General features: G+C 36.5%; 1 protein-coding gene across 1 annotated transcript; it reads right to left on the bottom strand.

Annotated features, from left to right (window-relative positions):
- Positions 1-48: 48 nt before the first annotated feature.
- LOC120516732 (MAD2L1 binding protein) lies at positions 49-20,976 on the bottom strand. Its single transcript, XM_039738618.1, has 3 exons — positions 20,376-20,976; positions 16,536-16,825; positions 49-2,378 (listed from the first exon to the last, which is right to left on the bottom strand). The coding sequence occupies exons 1-3, from the start codon at positions 20,761-20,763 to the stop codon at positions 1,839-1,841; spliced, it is 1,218 nt and encodes a 405-aa protein (XP_039594552.1). The 5' UTR covers positions 20,764-20,976; the 3' UTR covers positions 49-1,838.
- Positions 20,977-21,802: the final 826 nt, after the last annotated feature.

Here is a 21,802-nt window from a genome sequence, read left to right as displayed (position 1 = left end):
TACAAGGTGTTCATTTGAATTTCTGGTCATACTATTCAGAGCTAATGCAAAGTTGCTGAAGATTTGTTACTTGGTCTGCAAAAAAAGCGATTAAAAAGATCAATTGTATTTTTTTGAGAAAATAAAGAGCAAACCAACTGTATTAAATGTGTATTACTTCTCCTCAAATACAATTTGACCACAAAAAATGGCACTGTTGATTAACCAAATTATGCTTTTTATTTTATACAACTAACTAAGATGAAAGGTCAGCATTACAACACAACTTGGAGATTTTGGGTAGCATTGTATTTCACCAAATTGTCCACATCGAAGCTCCAAATTCATATTATGACCACATGGAATTTCTGATTTAAAAACTAGCCTTCACCAACTGTCCGATAGCACTTGAACACAACATTTGAAATTAAAAGAGGATGCCATTACTTAAATTATTGATAATTTAAACTCTGCCCTAGTTTATAGTCCAACATCTGAGAGACATAGCTATATTATTAGACAAAGACTCATACTTTGTAAGCATAAAATTACTAAAAATACATATGCATTTTAAAAAGGAAAATGCTGATGAGATTCACTTCTACATTTTAAAATAAAAAATTACTTCAAAATTTCTCAGTGTTAACAGATGGGTGCTTTTAAGAATAATGCCAATACTAGTAATGAAGACGCGTTTAACTCTAGTCGTAAGCAACAACCTCCACCCAAAGCTACTCCTAGCATAAACTCTTCCTATTTTGTAACATCAAAAGACACATTTGGGAATTAAATTGAAAGAAAAAACAGAAACCTAATATTCTGAACCCAACGTCAACATCTAACGAGGGATAACCAAAGCTAAAGTATACATTTACAAAAAAATGCACAAATTGTGAAACATTTTTATTAAAAATAACAGATTAAACTTTTAATTCAATAAAAACAAATCTGTACAGAACACCTTTCCAAGCAAGAAATCAAATAGATTTCAGGAACATTGCTAATTCACCTCCCCTCCATATTGTATAAACCCTTATAATACTATTAACATTGTCATTTTTTTTTCCCTTTAAATTACTTATTCTAAAACGCACTTATCCTCTTATTAAATTGCAATTAAAGTATAATGAATAACTGAAAGGATTTACCACTCTTTGCTCTGTCTGAAAAGTGTAAAAATAAAATGGTTCCTCTGTAACATGGAGGTAAGACAGATGTTCAAGAAGAGAACTTTGACAAAAATAACAAAACTGATGTTAAAATAAAAGATTGAAAAGCTAAAAACTGGGAGAAAAAAAAATACAAATTATACTAAAACAGGTACATGCTTACATAAAAACCAACACTAAACAGCACAGCAAAAGTGTTATTTGACTTAGGATGCTGTGATTTAACAAATCTTAAAGAATTCTCTAGCTAAATAAGAGATTAGACAGTCAGGAAAAATTAACAAATAAAATCCAGACTGTATGGCCTTGTGGCTTGAAATATTTAGCACCAACTTTTACTTTTGATAAGAATTTAAAATGGTTGAATAATGCCCACACATCAAATTGCTGTTTCCCTACATGTCATCTGGGAATTCCCAGTTTGATGCCCACTGTTTTCAAATGCAGAACAAAAAAGTTTAACATGAAGAATTTACTTAACTATCAGACAATAGATGCCTTCCTTTTATCCAGTAAGTTATAATGAGGTATTCCAAAAAAGATTTGCTGAAATTACTATTTTTTTTTATATCAGCACTCTCCATTTGCATGTTATGTATGTATATAATGTATTTTCATGCATGCAGCCACAAAATAAAATACCTAATGTAGTGTCCACCTGCTGCCACTGCTGGCATTTCCCTTTTAAAATCATTTATAAAATCCCTTAACAGTCACTGGTGCTTGAAACCATATGTAGTCATCCCAGTCTGTATGGTCCATCTGGAAGAGCGTTTGATGGCTTAGCTCTGCACCAGCACTGCAGGAAAGAGCTATGATCTGCTTCTTTACCCTAGTTGGCACTGTATACTCTACCTTTGGCCGGAACCAACTGACACCACAATTTCGGTGGCACTGCACCATGACTGTTGTGGTCATAAGCTGAACTGATTTGGGGTCAGAAAAAATATCAGCCATGAAGAGTGTTCTGAAGATCTTTCTAAGACAGGTTGCTGGTTTTAGGCTCTGCTCATTGGGACCCAAGGCAATTTCCTGGAGATTGACCTCATATAGCTCCTTAGGCAGCATGATATTGCCTCCAAGAAGAAAGAGCACACGGGGCACCAGACTATGAGAAAAAAGCACCTCCAGGTTGTGCAAGATCTCTTCCAGGTCATCAACTGCCCGCTGACATTTTTTACTGTCCCAGCCATCTTCTTTCTGTGGTTTTCTACTGCCCAGCTCATTTGTCTGTTGAAACAACAAAATTGGCCTTTAAAAAATATATTCTAGCAAATCTTCATCTATCCAATCTTAACAATCATTTATGCATACAATAGACTAAAGTCCAGGACAAAGAAGCTGTAATGTGAAAACATAAGATCTCCAAAATGCATCATTTATACAAGACTGAGCAAAGTTAAACATGGACTAGAAGATATTTTGACTGATGGCAAAAAAAGACTAAATTGTTAATCAAATTTAAGGTAAGAACCAGTATTCAGCCTGTCAGCATGAAACAGAAGTGACTAGATTAATGTTTAGTATAGGATAAACTGGGAAGGTCCTGTTGAGCTAATCTCAACATCCTAACCAACTGATACAAACAAAATAAAATGAAAGCACACAGTAGGGTACCTCAGAGTCACAGCTGAAGCCAATGCGAAAGATGTGTATGCTACTAAAATGTATGTCATTCTTTAAAAAAAATAAACCACACGCACCCAGGGCTGTGGAGTCGGGAGATAAATTCTTCCGACTCCTGCTAATGTATTTTCCATGTTGATTGAAGGAAGGCAACATACACATCATTTATCCACATAGCTACTGGCTCGGAAGCCGACTCTCTACCGTATTGGCCAGTTAAACAAAAAAAAAAAAAGAAAAACAATAAGGTTTTATTTATTGTTTTTATCAAGTGGCTATAAAGTAATACCATGCATAAAAATCAGGAACTTTACCAGTTCAAAAAATATAAATCACATTCTTCAGTAGTTTTAAAACAAAAACAAAGCTTAACTACATGAACAAAAACCAGTTTATATAACGTGGGATACAGTTGTAGAGTAGGATAGCTGTTAAATGCAATGCAACGTTCTAATAAACAGAATTGCTTCTGACAGATCCTCTTTCATAGAAGCTCTTAAATCTGACTTGATTATTTTCAAGTCTAGAAATAGTCTTTCAACACTGACTTGGATTTGCTGTTACAGTTCTAGCCACATCCCTAATACTCTCTGGATCAACAAGGATGGCTGCTTTTACAGTCAGTTTCGATGAGTGATCTTACTTTTCAGCTTTTTAATTCTTTAAAAACTCCTGCTGGAATCTCTTCATTTGGACATTTACTGGTCGTTTATCTTTCACGCATAGGTGATGTCGGTTTGCTTTTGAAACTTCCATTTTGTCCAAGTAGGAATCAAAGTCTAATTCTTCATTTGAAGAGAAGGATCCCGAGTTACCAAAGCTTATAGCTTCATCCAGTGGTGGTGTTTCAGGTAGTAGTACTCCCTTCATATGAACTGCTATATCATTGAGTGCCCTTTTTCCATTAGCAATCTGGGCACTGCTCAACAAAATTCAGCTCATTGGACCAACATAAATAGCAGCTAACAAGATTTGATTATCCAGTAAGAGACTCTCTCTTTTCGTCACTGAAGATACGATGCCATCAGCTATTAACCCTCCACTTTTGTTCAGGCAAATATACAGTATCAAGCTCTTTCATTCCAAAAAAAATTTACCAGGTGTTAAATCTTCATATTGCAACCTCTTGGTGACAGCAAAGGGGTAAGAAAATAGACTTTCCAATTCTTTTACTTGTGCCCACTGGCTTTCAGTTAATAAAACATTTTCATTGTCCAGTTCTTCAAGAAAGTCTTATAGTTCACGCAAACACTTTACCATCAAATATGTGCTTCTCCAGCGTCTTGTTTGATCCAAAATGGCTCATTTTCCTGCATGTCTTTTCAAAATGGCAACTGTTTTACGATCCCTGCCTGCAACAGTTACTTGCCTCAATTTGCCAATTAGAGTAGCTGCATGACTATCTTTCAATCTCTCTCTTACTGCAAGTTGCAGAGTATGAACAGCACAATGCATATGCTGAATAGTAGTAAGCTTAGATGCTTCTTCAGCAATGTTATCCAAAATTTCCAAAAGGGTCTGGCTGCAGACCGTGCACTCTCAGCCACATGCACGCTCAGCCACAACAGGTAGTGCAACCGGGGAGTCATTTCCCCGATTGCTAAGTTGGTACGTTTGCTAGTTGTAGTCTTACCATTTATTAACAATATGGAATATTCTTGATATACAGGCTGGCCTGTGTTGGTTTATTAACATGTTTACCATTTTAACAGATCAAGTTAGCCAAGGTAAATGCTTGCCTGTTATTGTAATTACTAGCATCATGGCCGTGGTAGCGTAGCGAGAGCGCTGATGTTTACAGCGTGCTAGTTTAGTGTTCCCGCTGTTATCCCAAGGAAAAAACAATTATGCAACCATCATAACTTGCTAACATTTAAATTTAATGTATACAGTATTTACGTGTGAATAAAGAGTAAAATAAGAATAAAACAAATGGAACAATTCTGTGTCGTTAATAATCTTATATATCAGAACTGTAATACGTACTATACTGTGAGTATTCTGTCCCCAAACGCCGTATTAGTGAGGCTTCTCTCCCAAGACCAAATCTGTACGAAGTGTGCGTCGCCCAACTGGTTGTAGTGAACGTGGACAGATAGTTTACTCACCAAGAAGTCATGGCTGAGAGTCTGTATACTTTAATGTAGATTTCTTGCCATAGTAATACAAGTATTAGGACGTAAAACTATTGATAACTTGAAGGTAAAAGGACGATAATTTCCTTAACCTAAATACAATATGGTGGGAACTAAAGTAAAAACAAAAGCAGCGCCAATAGCAAAAGGGAGATAGGGACATACCAAATGAATGGGGGTGAAGGTAGGAACGTACCAAACAGTTTGATAACAATATTAACACGGGCTGCTGTAGCAGCACAGTGAGGATGCATCAATACCACCAGAAGTACAACTAAATTTTTTTTATCAGTTTTTTTATATATCAATAATAATTGCATAAAACACATTTACATAAATACACCAAATTTTTATTCCTGTCTAAGGTATCTGTCCTTGCACACGCAAAACAGCCAATCAGTGGTGCAGTGACAGCCAACACCAATTCATTGGTCTGGTCCAGTTGCCCCAGATACTGACTATGAAAGAGGAAGATGCTGGGAAGGCTCTGCAGAAGTACGAAGCAATGAATGCAGAGGAAGATTCACTAGTTAATAGAGATGGGGGGTATTTTCCATACGTCGCTTAAATCATCCGTGATCAGATGCCTCATCTTGGATGAGTTAATGCCAGTGAAGTTCATCTGGGATAAGTCAGTTTTTCAAACGTAGCGGTGTAGTAGATTAGTCTAGCTGAATCTAATCATCTGAGATGACTGCACGCGCCCACGCTGATTGAAAAGCCCATATACATTGAGTCTAGAAAACATGATCAGCAAATCTTTGGTAGGCTGCAACAAAATGACGAAAGAACGGGTACATTTTTTTTTTTTTTCTACACAAGCAGAGCAGGACCTTTTTATTCGAAGGATATGAAGAATTTCAAGATTTAATATGCACAAGGGGTAACACTGCAAAAGCAGCCCAAACCAGAAAAGACAGCTGGCAAAAAGTGGCTGACAAATTAAACGCAAAGTAGTGTGCATTGTACTTACGGAATGCAGCGTTTCATTTCCTATGTGTCAGATTAATTATTATTTAATATGTCATAATTCCAGATCAGACGTGAGCCCAAGGAGAACATGGGAACAGGTTAAAGTGAAGTACAAGAATATAGTTCAAACTGGCAAATATTGGTATATAACCATTTAAAGAATTGTTGACAAAAAGAATCATATATAAGAAACATTAATTTTAAACCTAATAAGAAGGCAGACAAGCAAAACACAGATGGAGGTCCACACGGTCCAGACCTAACCCCTGCAGAAGAGTTGGCTCTCCAGCAAAATGCCCATCGCCCTGTTTCTGAGGGAATTTTTTTTTTTTGTTGGGTCAGTTGCAGGGAATGTCATATCCCTAGAACCCATGTCTGACCAACGAGATATTGACGAAGGTCAAATATTTGATGAAGACACTGTGTCTGATTATTCATCAGGAGGAGAGGTACATTTTCCAAATAATGTTTGATCAAACTCCACTCTGATCAGTCCCATGTGCCCCAATCACATTTGGAAATCCTGGGTAATGAGCATGTTAGGCTGATTGTGAGATTCTTTATGGAGCTGTGAGTGTTTTTGCCTGTGTATTACCTACCTGCAATGGCATGAAACACATATTTTACTGTCTGCACACACAGGTGTCCGGGAAACACTAAGAAACCCTGAAGGAAATAGTTCAGAGCCAAACAGACTTTACGAATTGCCTGGCAAACATCACTTTTAGATAGATTTTCCGCATTGCCTACAGTATATAAAAAAAAAAAGTGCCACTTGCAAAAAAAACTCAAAGCAATGCATACTGTCTGTGTGGTTGTGAGAGCCCGACTTCGCCTAGTTTGACTTCAAATATAAGGTGCTAATAAATCTTTGAGGTACAATATTCCCCCTCAGCTAAAGCGGTATCTTTCGAAAATAATTTCCTCCAGGAGCAATAAAGGATCTTGCCGATCGCGCAAAACCCTCTCTATATGAAATTGTCTTCTTATAATTTTGCGCACTGATATCAATTAGTAGCTCATTCATGAACGGCAAAGCCATGACTGAATGAATTCCATGCATAGAAACTGATGAAGTGTGTGAGCTAATCCAGGTTTGAGGATTTGGATCTGCTGCTATGACAACACATCCAGCAAGAGTTTCGAAAAACCGACAGATCCAGGATCAGGCCAAATCGTCAACAATTACATCCGGTTAAATGAGTAATCCACATACGAAAAATACCCCCATGATGTTCTGGCTCCATTTTGTTTTGGGTTTAGCCATGTGCAAGACATGCACAGTTTTTAAGAAGAAATGGTGGATTGCAGGAAGTTAACTATGTACTGCTGCCTCCTTAACTAAATTAATGTTTTTTATTAGTATGTGTTTTGTTGTTGTTGGGTTTTTTTTGGGGGTTCCTTATGTTTATATTAATATATAAACATTTGATTACTGATGTGTCCAATGTCCTTTACCCTCTACCATTTATTAATCACAGTTTGTTACCTCATGACATGTCTAGTATAGTACGTATTACAGTTCTGATATATAAGATTATTAACAACACAGAATTGTTCCGTTTTATTTTCATTTTACTCTTTATTCACACGTAAATACTTTATACATTAAATTTAAATAATGTTAGCAAGATGGTTGCAATATTGTTTTTTCCTTGGGATAACAGCGGAAACACTAAACTAGCACGCTGTAAACATCAGCGCTCTCGCCACGCTACCACGGCCATGATGTTAGTAATTACAATAACAGGCAAGCATTTACCTTGGCTAACTTGATCTGTTAAAATGGTAAACATGTTAATAAACCAACACAGGCCAGCCTGTATATTAAGAATATTCCATATTGTTCATAAATGGTAAGACTATAACTAGCAAACGTACCAACTTAGCAATCGAAAAATGACTCCCCGGTTGCACTTCCTGTTGTAGCTGAGCGTGCATCTGACGTCAGTGGCTGAGCGTGCATGTGGCTGAGAGTTCATGGTCTGCAGCCAGACCCTTCTGAAAATTTTACTGTTCCCTTCGGTTTCACTTTCTCAAATACTTGCAGAACGGTCTTCTTCTAATATCCGTTTGTCACTTTCTTCATCTACTTTATTCATTTTCTCAATTGTGCTTAACATTTTAGAAGCATTATCTGTCACAATACATAAAATCTGTTCCCTTTTAAATTTCAAAATCTTCTAGAACAGGTGGTATACAAAGTTATGCTAAAGTTCAGCCCTGGGTGGGAGCATATGTGGAGAGTGCAGACAGAACTCCTGAACACACAGCAGGCCAGAGCACACGCCGACACCTACATCATTACACTTGTTAACACTCAAATGAACTTGTTAAACACATTATATCTGAAATAAAATGAACACTTTTTGTAATGTACCATAATCCAGATTACAATATGTGAATGTCTGGTTGTATAATAGCTCTGCTGAACTTCACACTAGTAGTAACACAACTATGCACTAGGCTTTGTTCTTACATCAAAGAAGTATTTAATTATGACTACTGTTTGTGAAATGGGACATTTAAACTTGCTCTCTCTTTTTTTTCCCCCATTGCAATTTAAATTTATTAGGAGTTGGATTATTTTTGCAGACTCCAGGTACCCAAAATTGTCTCAGACTCCGACTCCTTTCACACACCAACAATATATTGCTAATAAAATACATGCACCATACAGAAACTCCCAACATATGCTCACCCTCTTTCATTAAAACTTGAACACTAAAAAAAAAAAAAGTGAAAGCAGTTCCAATTATAAGAAAAGCTTGTGTACTGTCAAACAGGAATTGATGAAAAATGATTATGTTTCAACATCAGAAGCTGAAATTAATTAATTGTGTATAAAGTTGAACATTTGAGATTTAGTTTAATTATTTACCAATGTATGGAGAAGCACAATTCAATTATTAAATTGCAGACATAGGATCCTCCTTATCAGAAAGTATTCAGAACCCTTCAGTTTCTGCACTGTGTTGTAGATTAAATTGTAAATGGATAAATTTGCAATTTTTGCCCAAAAATCTACACTTAAATCAGAGCAACAAAGTGAACATATGTTTTCGTGCTCAATCAGGCACAAACTCCATTTCACACACAACCTTCACATAATAAACAGATAGCAGCTATCTGCAAAGAGCTCTAAAGAAAAAACAAATGCACAAAGTGTTTTTTAAAAAACCGGGCTTTTAGCGGAGTACACATTTTTTGAGGTAATATTACAAGTGTCTGATAGTAAAAAGACACTCATACTTCAATTCATTTTACTTACAGCTAAACTTCAAACAAGAAAAATGTACATAGGTTATGGAAATAAATACAACTATAAATTTAATGGGTAATATTCCTGGGGTTCTTTTTTAGGTCTTGAAAATGAGAGGTAAAATATCAGCCATATGAACCTGGCAACTAATAGTATGAACAAGGAAGGAAGCGAATTTTCATATTGCAAGTCCAGAGTTTCTAAAATAATTGTCCTAATCTGCATCCATGCACAATAGAATAGATATTTTGTTTTAGAGTTGGTGTGTTAACCTTCCTTACTTTATTTTATTACTCAAACAGTAGATGCTACTGAAAGTAAAAATAAGATTTCTAATGAGAAAGCATTAAAGCAGAATTACTTATGTAAATGATGCGTCTTAATTTACCCAAGAAATTCTGAAAGCAGACAATAAATGTTATTTATTTTCGCCTTTTTATAGAGGCACTAAATCAGGTGGTATATTACAAAACTTCTAGTCAAAGAGCATGACAAACTTGACGTATGTCAGATTACATGACTAGAAATTGCAGAGCATGACAAATAACTCAACTGTGCAATGACCTTCCAGCACAGCTTCACATTTCCAAAGCATCACAGGCTCATCCCTTTTTCTGACAAACAATGTTTTGCCTGACAGAGCTAGTGATGTACAAATGCTTTTCAGGTTTTGCAAGTTCAACTGCAATCTCATTCCTCTTTACCAGTTAAAGAGGTCCAAGACACATGCATTCCGGATTCTTTGTAGCGGTGTTATTCGCCTTATACTTGCATCGGTTGTCCACTCTTGCGCGCACACACACAGCCCACCCCTACGACCTAAACTAAACCTTTTTTATTTTGTCAGGGCAAGTCACAGACTCATTGGACAGAGTCACTAGGTATATCAGAATATACAATTCGAAGTCTGCTTCTGACTCATTAAAATAATGTAAATGATGTCTGCGACAGAACTGCTGGAAAAGTCATGTAATGTGTCAAGGCCTTAAGACACCTGTCGATGTTACTGTATCACAAGAGACTGCTCATCAAAGTCGACTCCTCTAGTCACAGGAAGTTTATTGGCCCCCCAATAATTTACTTCTGCATAAGCACAATTATTTGCTCAACAAAGGGGACTTTGCCAAATAAAAAACAGGAAATTTATATTTTGTTTATGCCAGTCATTTTTTTTGAGGAGTACATGCTATATCAAACCTCTATTGTTTGTGCGTGAGCAAATCCATTCCCTTCAAGCAATCTGATAATACAGATTTGGAGGAGCATTCAAAGCCAACATGACTGAAAAAGGAAGCGCTGGGCAAGAGGGGTTGACATACGAGGATACTGAAAAGGGGTGCAAGGTTCAATACCCGATTACAGCTTTTATTTATTTATTTGTATTTTTTTTTTTTATATACAAAAAACAAAGTTAAAATGGAGCATTTCAATGACAACAAAGAAAATACGTACTAAGTGATGTTTAAATGACCACCTCAATAAACATGCTATTCTTGATAAATTTCAGTCAGGCTTCAGAAAAAATCACAGCACAGAAACTGCACTTGTTAAAGTAGTAAATGACTTGCGAGTGAATGCAGACAGAGGCCATTTATTTGTTCTCATCCTCTTAGATCTGAATGCTGCATTTGACACCATTGATCACAATATTCTTAGAAATCGTCTTAGTCAATGGGTGGGCGTCTCTGGCAGTGTCTTAAATTGGTTTGAGTCCTACCTAGCAGGTAGAAAATTCTTTGTGAGTTGTGGTAATCAAATCTCAAAGACACATGATATCCGATATGGTGTTCCACAAGGCTCTATCCTGGGTCCGCTGCTTTTCTCAATCTACATGCTTCCGTTAGGTCAGATTATCTCGGGACACAACATGAGTTACCACAGCTATGCTGATGACACACAGCTGTACTTATCAATAGCACCTGATGACTCTGACTCTTTCAATACACTAACACAATGTCTTACTGGTATTTCTGAATGGATGAATAGTAATTTTCTCAAACTACATAATGAGAAAACTGAAATTTTAGTAATTGGCAATAATGGAGTCAATGAGGTTATCAGAAATAAACTTGATGCATTAGGATTAAAAGTTAAGACGGAAGTAAAAAACTTAGGGGTAACTGTTGACTGTAATCTGAATTTTAAATCGCATATTCATCAGACCATTAGGACAGCATTTTTTCACTTAAGAAACATAGCAAAAGTTAGACGTCTTATATCATTGAAAGATGCCGAGAAATTAATTCACGCTTTTGTTTTCAGCAGACTAGATTACTGTAACGCACTCCTCTCAGGACTACCCAAAAAAGACATAAATCACTTGCAACGAGTGCAGAATGCAGCTGCTAGAATCCTAACTAGGAAAAGAAAATCCAAACACATTTCTCCAGTTTTGATGTCACTACACTGGTTGCCTGTGTCATTCAGGATTGACCTTAAAATACTGCTTATGGTTTATAAAGCCTTAAATAATCTCGCTCCATCTTATATATCGAAATGCCTGACACGTTATATTCCAAATCGTAACCTTAGATCTTCAAATGAGTGTCTGCTTAGAATTCCAAGAACTAAACTTAAAAGAAGTGGTGAGGCGGCCTTCTGCTGTTTTGCACCTAAAATCTGGAATAGCCTGCCAATAGGAATTCACCAGGCTAATACAGTAGAGCACTTTAAAACACTGCTGAAAACACATTACTTTAACATGGCCTTTTTATAACTTCACTTTAACTTATTTAACTTTTAACTTAATACTGATACTCTGTATGTTCAATTCTTCATAATAACTATTCACAGTGGCTGCAAAATCCGTACTGACCCCTACTCTCTCTTCTGTTTCTTTTTACGGTTTCTTGGCCTGTGCCACCACCACCACCTACTCAAAGCATCATGATGCACCAACATTGATGGACTGAAAGCCAGAAGTCTACGTGACCATCATCATCAGGTCCTTCCATTAAAACCCTAAATACAAAGAAGACTGTTTGATTTATGTTAGGTAGATTGCCCAGAGGGGACTGGGCGGTGTCTTGGTCTGGAACCCCTACAGATTTTATTTTTTTTCTTTTTGTTTTTTCTGTCCACTCTGGCCATCGGACCTTACTTATTCTATGTTAATTAATGTTGACTTATGTTTATTTTTTATTGTGTCTTCTATTTTTCTATTCAATTTGTAAAGCACTTTGAGCTACATGTTTCTGTATGAAAATGTGCTATTTAAATAAATGTTGATTGATTGATTGATTTCTACAGACTAATGTGACAATACTAGATTCACCTCCAAAGATGGGAAGTATAAATGGACAAAAAGAGAGTAACATGCCTTGAAAATGATGACGCCCAAGAACCAGGCTTTACAAAAATGCGCTCAAGACAGGAAGCAACAGCTAAGACAGGCTGAGACACACAAGGATACCGAAGAACCACATAGGACGAACATGGACAGTATAAATAAGGCAAAATATATTAAATGTTTTACTTTATTCTATTACCCGTCTTCAACAAGTAATGTAGCTAGTGCTATATAACACACAAAGGAATTTCATATAAACCTGTCACACAATTCATTAATGTCATTCAAATTAGGTTCCAGAAGTCATAAGATACATCAATATGACTGTCAATAGGTAGATGCTTTATTCACACAAGCATGTGTATTTTTAGTGTCTGTAAACCACCTTAAAATAATTTAAAAAACTAAAAAAAATAGGACTAGGGTTGGGAACAAGGGTACTCTCACCCATCTTTGAAGATGGGACAGATGCAGATGATCAAGCACTGCATATCTGGTAATACATGCCAATTAGGTTTAACACAGTAACGTGTCAAATAGAGCTATGACGCAGACAGTCAACATGGACATGCTCTCAGGAAAAGTTAGTGATCAGGCAGTGGGCATTCCAGCTGCAAAGTGAATAAGGTTACTAAAACCGACTTTCATACAGAAACCACAAGATTACTGTGCAAAGACTTTTTTTAAATGTTTTTTTTTTTTCAGTTAGGGAGTTACCATGGCAGTCTGCTATCATGTTAATTAAAATTAGCTCATTACCTTCTGGTTAAGTCTAAATTTTGCATAAAGAGTTTTGTTCTGTAATAAAATTTGGGGTAACGCCCAATTTAAAATCAACGAGATTTCGCATCATTTTTTTTTTCCTTTTTAACTTTCATTGAATTTATTTAAAGCATTAACATTCCATAAAATCAAGTCAAACTTAAAACTAAAATTAATTCAACCCCCACTCATGAGAAAGAGAGAAAGGCCAACAGCCAGAGTAAAACTTTAGAGCAAGTGTTCCCAAAGTGGTCGATAGTTTCAATAAAAAAAGTTGGGGTCGACGACAGCAAAAATAGACCCCCTTACTGCTGCTATTTGTTTGTTACTTCAAAATATCTATGATTCCAATAGGTACCTAATTAAGAAGTAAAATAATTCAAAGAAACACTTTTTTGATAAAATCACATTACATACCAAACTTGCGAACGAAAAAGGTAAAATGTGTTATTAAAAGAGAGTCACGCGTAAGAATGCAGGAAAATACATGTAGCAAACATGTCTGTGCATTGTCTTACAGAACGTACCAAAGCAAGTGCGGACATGAAAAACCACTGCATGTCCGCACTTGCTCGCAGTGGGACGAGACAATGGCTATTCGATATTTGCAGAATCTATCAGTCTTGTACGGTCATGCTTTCATAAAACACTAGAAATTGGTTTGTTTGATGTGACGTACTTATTTGTGATTTCAACTTTGAATATAAAATTGAGGAGCAGTACTACGAAAAAGAAAATCAGGACACAATTTATTTATTCGAGTTTGAACAAAAATTTTCTGTTTCAATTACATACATACTTTTTTTTTTTATATATATATAATCATAGGGGCTGTCGAAATTGTTAATAAAAGTTTTTATTTCTTCAGATAATCTGACTGAACCAAAAAAGAAATGTAGACAGTACAGCTTTGACTATTTGTACTTATTTTTAATTTACATATTTCTCTTTCATAAATGTCAAAAATGTAAAAAAAAAACTGTTCATATTTTTTTGCTTTAATTTTCATTAGTGCAGGTTTCGATATTAAATGTTGCTCAAGATAATGCCATATTCCATAGCCCTTTTATCTTTTTCAATCATTAATTACAAGTGATTAAAATGAAAAGTTTGATATCTAGTAATATTAATATTGATTACTGTACAAATTTATTAATTTGAGTAAGTAAAGTAAAGGACTAGGGGGTCGATGGTTTTAAAAGTTTTTGGTAAAGGGATCTGCGGCCGAAAAAAGTTTGGGAACTCTTGCTTTAGAGAGCAGTATAGAGGGAAAGGAGTTTATGTCCCAAATACAAGTGCTTACTCTAAAATATTATTGATTTGATCCTGCCAGGTTTATAAAAAAAAAAAGTTTCAACAGATCCTCTAACAGAGAATTTGATATTTTTTCCCCCAATTTCAAATAGTATAAAACATCAGTTACCCACTGACTTAACAGGGAGTTTGGATTCTTCCAGTTGAGCAAAATAAGTCTATATGCTAATAGTGAAATAAAGGCAATTACAGTCTGTTTGTCCTTGTCCACTTTAAGAACACCTGAGAGTAAACTAAACTCAGCGATTATTGGATTAGAAGGGATTGTGACAGCAAGGCTGTCTGATAGGCATTTAAAACGTTTCGTCCAGAATGATGTTGATTTGGTACACACCCAAAACATGTGGCCTGGTGAAGATGGAGTTTGATTGTAACATTAGCAGGGTGGATCTTGCCCTGGTAACATTTTGGACATGAAATGAGATGTGCTCAATAAAAAAATTTAAGTTGAATAATTGAATGCTTTGCGCATATGGAGCTAGAGTGAATTCTGTGTATGGCTACCTTCCACTCCTTTTCTGAAAGTTTGAGTAAGATATTCTTTTCTCACTGTACTTTAGGATCTTTAAAAGGAAGGGTCTTTAAAAGAGTTTTATATATATATTATAGAAATGTTGTCAGAGTCTTCAAGACTGATCACTATCTCTTCTGGAACAGAAATAGGTAAGAGGTAAGGAAAAATGAGGCAGATTTCGTTTAGAAAAGTTTCTGATTTGGAGATAGTGGAAGAATTGTGTTGATGGGAAACTAAATTTAGACTATAACAGATCATAGGACGCAAAGACATTATTTATATACAAATCTCTAAATGATTTAATCCCATATGTTTTCCAAATATTAAAACACTGTGAAAGTTTGAGAGGGTGGCTATCATGTAGAGGTGCCACAGATAAAATATTCTCCGACTTGAACTGCTTCCTACATTGGTTTAATATTCTGAGTGAAAGACAGACAATTGGGTTGTTAGTATATTGACGATACCCTTTATTTACAGCTGTACAAAGCAAGGAATATAAAGAGGTACTGCGGGATTTCATTTCTGTTGCAGACCAATCTAGTGTGTGTTTATTTGTGTCAGTGTCCAGGTTTTTATAGCTTGCATTTTGTCATCCAGTAATAAAAATTGAAAATTAGGTATAGCCATGCTCCCTTCTGATTTAGGTTGTTGTGGGGTTACCCTTTAAATGCATTGATATTTATTTACCCCTAGATATTGAAACTGATCTGCAATGATAAATGAGGTGTCTGATCTAATGCTGTTTGCTTGAGAATTCACTGGAAAAAGCACACATTTCTCCTGATATCTTCTGAAATTCTGCTAGTACAGTTAGGGCTGCAGGCACTGAATTTTGTGGGTCTGATATATACAGTGCCATATCATCTGCATATACTGATATTTTCTATTCAAGACCTTATCTGAAAATCCCTTTTATTTCTGATGCATTTCTAAAGTGAACAGCCAATGGCTCAATGGAGACTGCAAATAGCAGTGGTGACAAGGGGCATCCTTGTCTAGTACCAAGTTCTAGTTTGAAGTAGTCCAAGATAGTGTTGTTAATACAAATTGAAGCTTCTGGACTGGCATAAAATAGTTTGATCCATGCACGTATGTTAGGGCCAAACCCAAATTTATACAAAGTGGTGAATAGCAAGATTTTGAATAATCGAGTTAATAGGAAATTGATGAGGTGTAGTAGGTTGAATAATTAGTTTGCATCAAGTCATTTATGTTCTAGTACATTAGACTTAATAAAGCAAAGCCCATTGAACAATAATTTAAAAACAATGTGGTTCATCTGCATTCACCTGAACATGTTATTTTTAAGGCTAAGGCCAGTGTTTTGTGCTGGAGAACTGAATTACAGGTTATAAATGATGCAGTTTCTTTGAAAAAAAGATTCTGTAAACATAATTTAAAATATCAGTTATCTTTGGAAGCCATGCATATTTTACTTTTAAGATAACACCTTCTTAAAAAGATGCACTAATTATAGGAATATAAAAAACTGTAACCCTGTTATGCTTACCAAAATCATTGCTTGCCGTTTCTTCTCAAAAAACACCATCTGCTCAAAAGGCATAGGAAGTTGTTGCCTTTGGTAAAGAAGGTACTTAAAAATCTCACAAACAAACTTGCAGCAAGTCTCCTGGGTGACATATCCAGCAAATTCAACAGACACACAAGGCTCATCAAAGTCCCTGCTAGTTAGGCTGGAAAGTGAACTGGGACTGGTGGAGCTTTTCAAATTTTCAGGATCTGCTTGAGGTTCCAGAACTGTATGATTTTCATCTTTACCACCAAAAGACAGTTGCAAATCTAGTTAATTTAAAAGAAAAAATGAAAATCAGTCATTCTTTGTCTATGTAAAAAGTACAAGTTCACAGGTTTAAGGTACACTTAAACACATTTTCAGCCAATTTATTGTCACTAATCAATCCACCCACATATCTCAGAGGTGCAGAAAGAAAAAGGGGAAGAAAAAAAAAAGAAAAGAAAACCCTTGCAGACACAGGGAGAACAGCTGTGGGAAACGTTCTTAATGATCAAGTCAAGATATAAACCCAGGTCCCAATATTCTTTACCCTTTGTCCCCCATTCCAAGGTTTATTCTATACAGTACCACCCATTTTGTATGATTTACGAATTAAAATATATCTCACCATATAACTCTGAAAATTGTGAAGGCAAAACCTTTGAAATAAACACAGTTAAAGAGCACAAAAAGTACTGTATTGACAGACATAAGTTATGGGGGTTATAAAATAGAAAACAGGAATACTATACAATACCACCCTGTTCAAAATAAAAAAATGTTTGTAGCATATGTTGATGTGGCATTCCAAACTCATATAGTGAAGATATTCTTGTTTTGCAATGAAGATCAACACAAACTGAAAAAAGGCCGGGGGCCTCATGCATAATGCCGTGCGTAGAATTAACACTAGAAAATGGTGTAAGCACAAAAGCGCAAATGTGCTTACGCACAAAAAAAAAATCCAGATGCATAAATCTGTGCAAACGGCAACTTCCACGTTCTTCTGCTACCCAAATCCCGGTCAGCGTTCAAGCATTTCATAGGCAGCATGGCTGAGGCAGCGTGTGCTTGATGCTGTATACCAATAATTCTCTTTCCGATCAGCAACTCCAAGTGGTGCAGTGAGAGTAACATGGAAAAAGATGATCCGATGTGGCAAACCCTAATGGGAGCAGCTGAAAGAAGAAACAGGTGCAGTGAGAATAACAACGCTAAAGCAGTTATGGTATTTGGAAAAGTTTGGCCATTCCGTGGACCATTATATTGTTACAGGTTAATTACAATCAGATGCATTAAACTAATAAGAAATATGCTGTTAATTTCAGTGTATTTATAAAGCCCCATCAGGGGGATATGGATCTAAAAAAGAAAGGGTAACTACACTGGAACAGTAGCACTGCTTTGACGCCGGGTGCCGCCAGTATGCAAAACCAAGCGCAGAACTTGCGTACGCCAGGGTATGAGCTACCATGGAAATGTGCGTGGCTTTACGCAAAGTTTAGGTTTTATACATCAAGATTTGAACGTGGAAACAGGCTTACGCAACATTTTTGCGCGTTTGCACAGTTTATACATGAGGCCCCTGATCCCCGACATATACGTTTGTTCAACAAAATAAGGTTTAAAAAGTCCACTCCAAAATCAGTAGATTTCACCCAACTAAATTTAGTAAGTGTGGTATTAATATATGCCCAAACTGTAGTTCCTGTACAGAAGATACTTTTCTGTCTCACGTCTATTTTTTTTTTTTATTTCTGCACATATTCAAAAATTTTTGGACTAATACATTTTTACTGTTTCACCATTACTACTGTATAGAGAACGACCAAAACAAACTCTCCCACTATGTACTTTTTTCTTTTTAATAAATATGCAAATTATATAAAATATAATCAATATACTAGATAGACAGATGGATGGACCAACCTTTGTCTCCCAAGGAGAATTTGGCTTTTAAAAGAAGATCAATAAATAAAATATATTATACTATGACAACAAACCTCTCTCAAATACATACAGAAAGTCTGTAAAAACAGAAAACTAAAAAGATAACATTTCTGACTTGGCAGGCAAGGTCACACTAAGGCGTTACCCAGGCATATTGCAGTTTGTATCACAGAGCCCCAGTAGCACTTCTTGACACACTTCTGCTGGATAACTTGTTGGTGCTAGTGTGTCAGAGAGAGAGACAGGGAGGGAGCAGCATTGTTCATAAAAGTACTTGGTTTTGTTTTCATTTTCTTCTTCACTACTACCTCCATCGGGTTGGGAGTGCTTCCCAAAGCGTCTCAGTTAATGACAGAAGACTAACGTTCAGAATGTTACACCTTCCATTGTACTTTCATATGTATATTAAAATTTTAGAAACAGCATTAAGAAAAACTAGTGTGTTTTCCTCCCACATCCCAAATATGTGCACATATGGGCAAAAATAATCATAAATTGGCACAGTTAGGGTACCCTAAAATGTCTGGGGCTGGTTGGCACCAACGTTGCTAGGTTGGGCATTGCGTCACTGTGACTTTGAACTGGATAACCAGGTTCAAAGTTAAATGGATCGTTTTTCCATTTTTTTATGATTTCTGCTCTCAAGTCAAAATATATTAATATTTGTTTAATGAGTGTCTGAACCTAAATATTAAAACTTTCAATGGTTGTAACCTTTCCAGTTTGTGAGATTCAAAACACCAACATTTCTGGTGAAAAATCTGTGAAAAGGATTTAGGAGTTTATGTGGAGACATTTTTATTGTCTAAGCAACAAGTAAGCAATTTAAAACACTAATAAAATTTTAGGTTGTATTGTGAAAATTGTCAAAAATATATTGCAGAACACTATGCCCTGAATATATCATGCACTGAAGAGACTGCATTTGAAGTGTCTTGTGCAGTACTGATCACCATGCTGCAAAAAACGACATTAACATTTGAAGCTGTTTGGAGAAGAATTACTGCGTGCATCCTAAACAGACTCAAGGACATGTCGTAAACTGACAGACTCTGTGACTTAAAACTGTTTAGTCTCGAGCAGAGCAAGCTGCGTTGGGACCAAATTCAGGTCTTTAAAACCCAAAACGTCATTGACGAGGTTGATCCAGCAGAATTCTTTCAGCTTAAGTGTGAATCACGTACTCGGGGACAACACTGAAAATTAACGGGACATGCATTTAGGACTGAAGCCATAAAGCACTTTTTTATACAGAGTTGTAGGAATCTGAAACAAACTATCAAGCTAAGCAGCTGAAGCAGAAACATTGACAACCTTTAAGAAGGATCTGGATGAAAGTTTGAGACAGCAGATACTAGATAAACAAATGAGGATGATGTGGTGACTGGTGGTCTCGTGTTTCTCAAATTTCTTGTGTTCAGTACAGTGACAGAGCAGTGCGACTCTTTCAGTCCTTAGCAGTGATACAGTCAATTAGACGTTATACCTGTCAGTGTGGACACGAACTTTGGAAACAGCTACCCACTTTAATTTCTGATTTGCAATTTGTTTTACCTAAAAAACTCTTACGAAACTAATAGCTGTGAATCTAGTGAATGAAAGCGGCAAAGGCGAAGGATTTCCAACTCAGATCTAGCCACTGATTTCTAGATTAGCTATCAGTTTCTAATTAGCATTTGGCGCTCATATCAAGGTAAAACATGCACGTACGCATAACGTAGGTAAAAAGTCAACTCCAAATTTTAAATTAGCCTTGACAAAGCAAAGCAGGCGGTCACTCTGTGTTGTTTAAATCTATAAAAACAAAAAAAATGGCTGAAAGTTTCCATGAGTAAGAGGTTTACTCCGTACGGTAGGACGTATCTTTTTTGTTTTGTAACTCACCGTCTTGGCGTTGGGGGCTGCTTTCCCGATGGTCAGCCTCCTTCCTTGTCGGATTCGTCTCATCACAGGGGCTTTCTACCGCTATAGCGGAAGGGCTTGACCTCACATTATCATCCACGCCGGTCGGCGGAACCGCTGGCATCATCGCGCTCCCCACTTGTCCATTCTGAGGCTCCTCTAAGGCGTAAAAAGACTCGGACAATTCTATTGCTTGAGACTCCTGATTGTTTTCACCTTTAATCTCAGACTGCAGGTCAACCTCACAGAGGGCTGCCTCCTTAACCAGCGGGGTCTCTGTCCCTGTACACACCGATAACGGTAGTTCCAAAGACTCCGCCATTTCTTTTCCTTGGGAGGCAGTTTGAATCTCCCCCTGCCGCTGCATCATGGGAAAAGCTTACACACACAAAAAAAAAGTTAACCAATTAGCTTATTAAACCAATGTGTTAACTATTGAAAACATTTGTGAGTTTAGGAAAGGTCAAGCTATACCACCGGTCACGTCTTTGAGGAATATCCACTTGAAATTATTTTAAAAATGTGACAACTATGAATCGCCTTTTCCTGTCAGAGGTCACCCAGATAGGCAGACTACGGGACGAAGTTTGGGTCATAAAGGCTCAAGCAAGGCTTGCGTAAGAGACATGTAGTTTATATGTTGTATTAATAACGTACAGACTTGACATATTTTGACCATTACAAACAGATTTTGGTAAATCTTATCAAATAATATGTGAACAAAACGTGCAGATCCTTCCTTGTAAACTCCGATATGAAAATGTCTCAGGAGTAATCAATTTACGAACGGAGGATGATTAAAGGCAAAGCAACAGAAAAAGAAAATTACTCGTTGTAATATTTTATTTCAGCCATGTCTCAATTTTCACAACTTTTTTAATAAAGTAATGGCAGCAAGTTTGATAGGTGTGACGCCAGTTCAACTCAGGGCACCCTGAATTTATTTCAGGACTTTGGAAAAATAGATAGAACATAAATAAAATGCATTATTATTATTATTATTATTATTATTATTATTATTATTATTATTATTATTATAGACAAATATAAATAAAATATATTATTATTGTGACGTGTCTTGCCACTGCATGGGCTGTAGGGAGCGTAAACAGTGATGGGGTGGAGTCTTGGGGAACACTTTTTGTAAGGGTTTGGGGAACCTGCCTAGAGAGTGAGTTGAGAAAAAAGGGAAGGGGGTGGTCGAAAGTGGTAGTTGTAACTGGAGCGAAAGGAAGAAAGCATCATGTTGAGAAGGGAGCGAACAGCTAAAGACTAAGCAAGAGGTGGATAGGACGAAAGCGGGTTATTTTGGAGGCGTCCCTGTGACCCAGACAACGGGCGGCGGTAGGGCACCGTTTATATCGCGGCATATCCAATAAAAAGCCAATTGGCATTTGGAAGACTCCCCC

The sequence above is a fragment of the Polypterus senegalus genome, chromosome 16 (assembly GCF_016835505.1).
Source record: "Polypterus senegalus isolate Bchr_013 chromosome 16, ASM1683550v1, whole genome shotgun sequence".
Classification (NCBI taxonomy): Eukaryota; Metazoa; Chordata; class Cladistia; order Polypteriformes; family Polypteridae; genus Polypterus; species Polypterus senegalus.
Note: the sequence above shows the minus strand (reverse complement) of the source record. Positions and strands in the feature narration are given on the sequence as shown.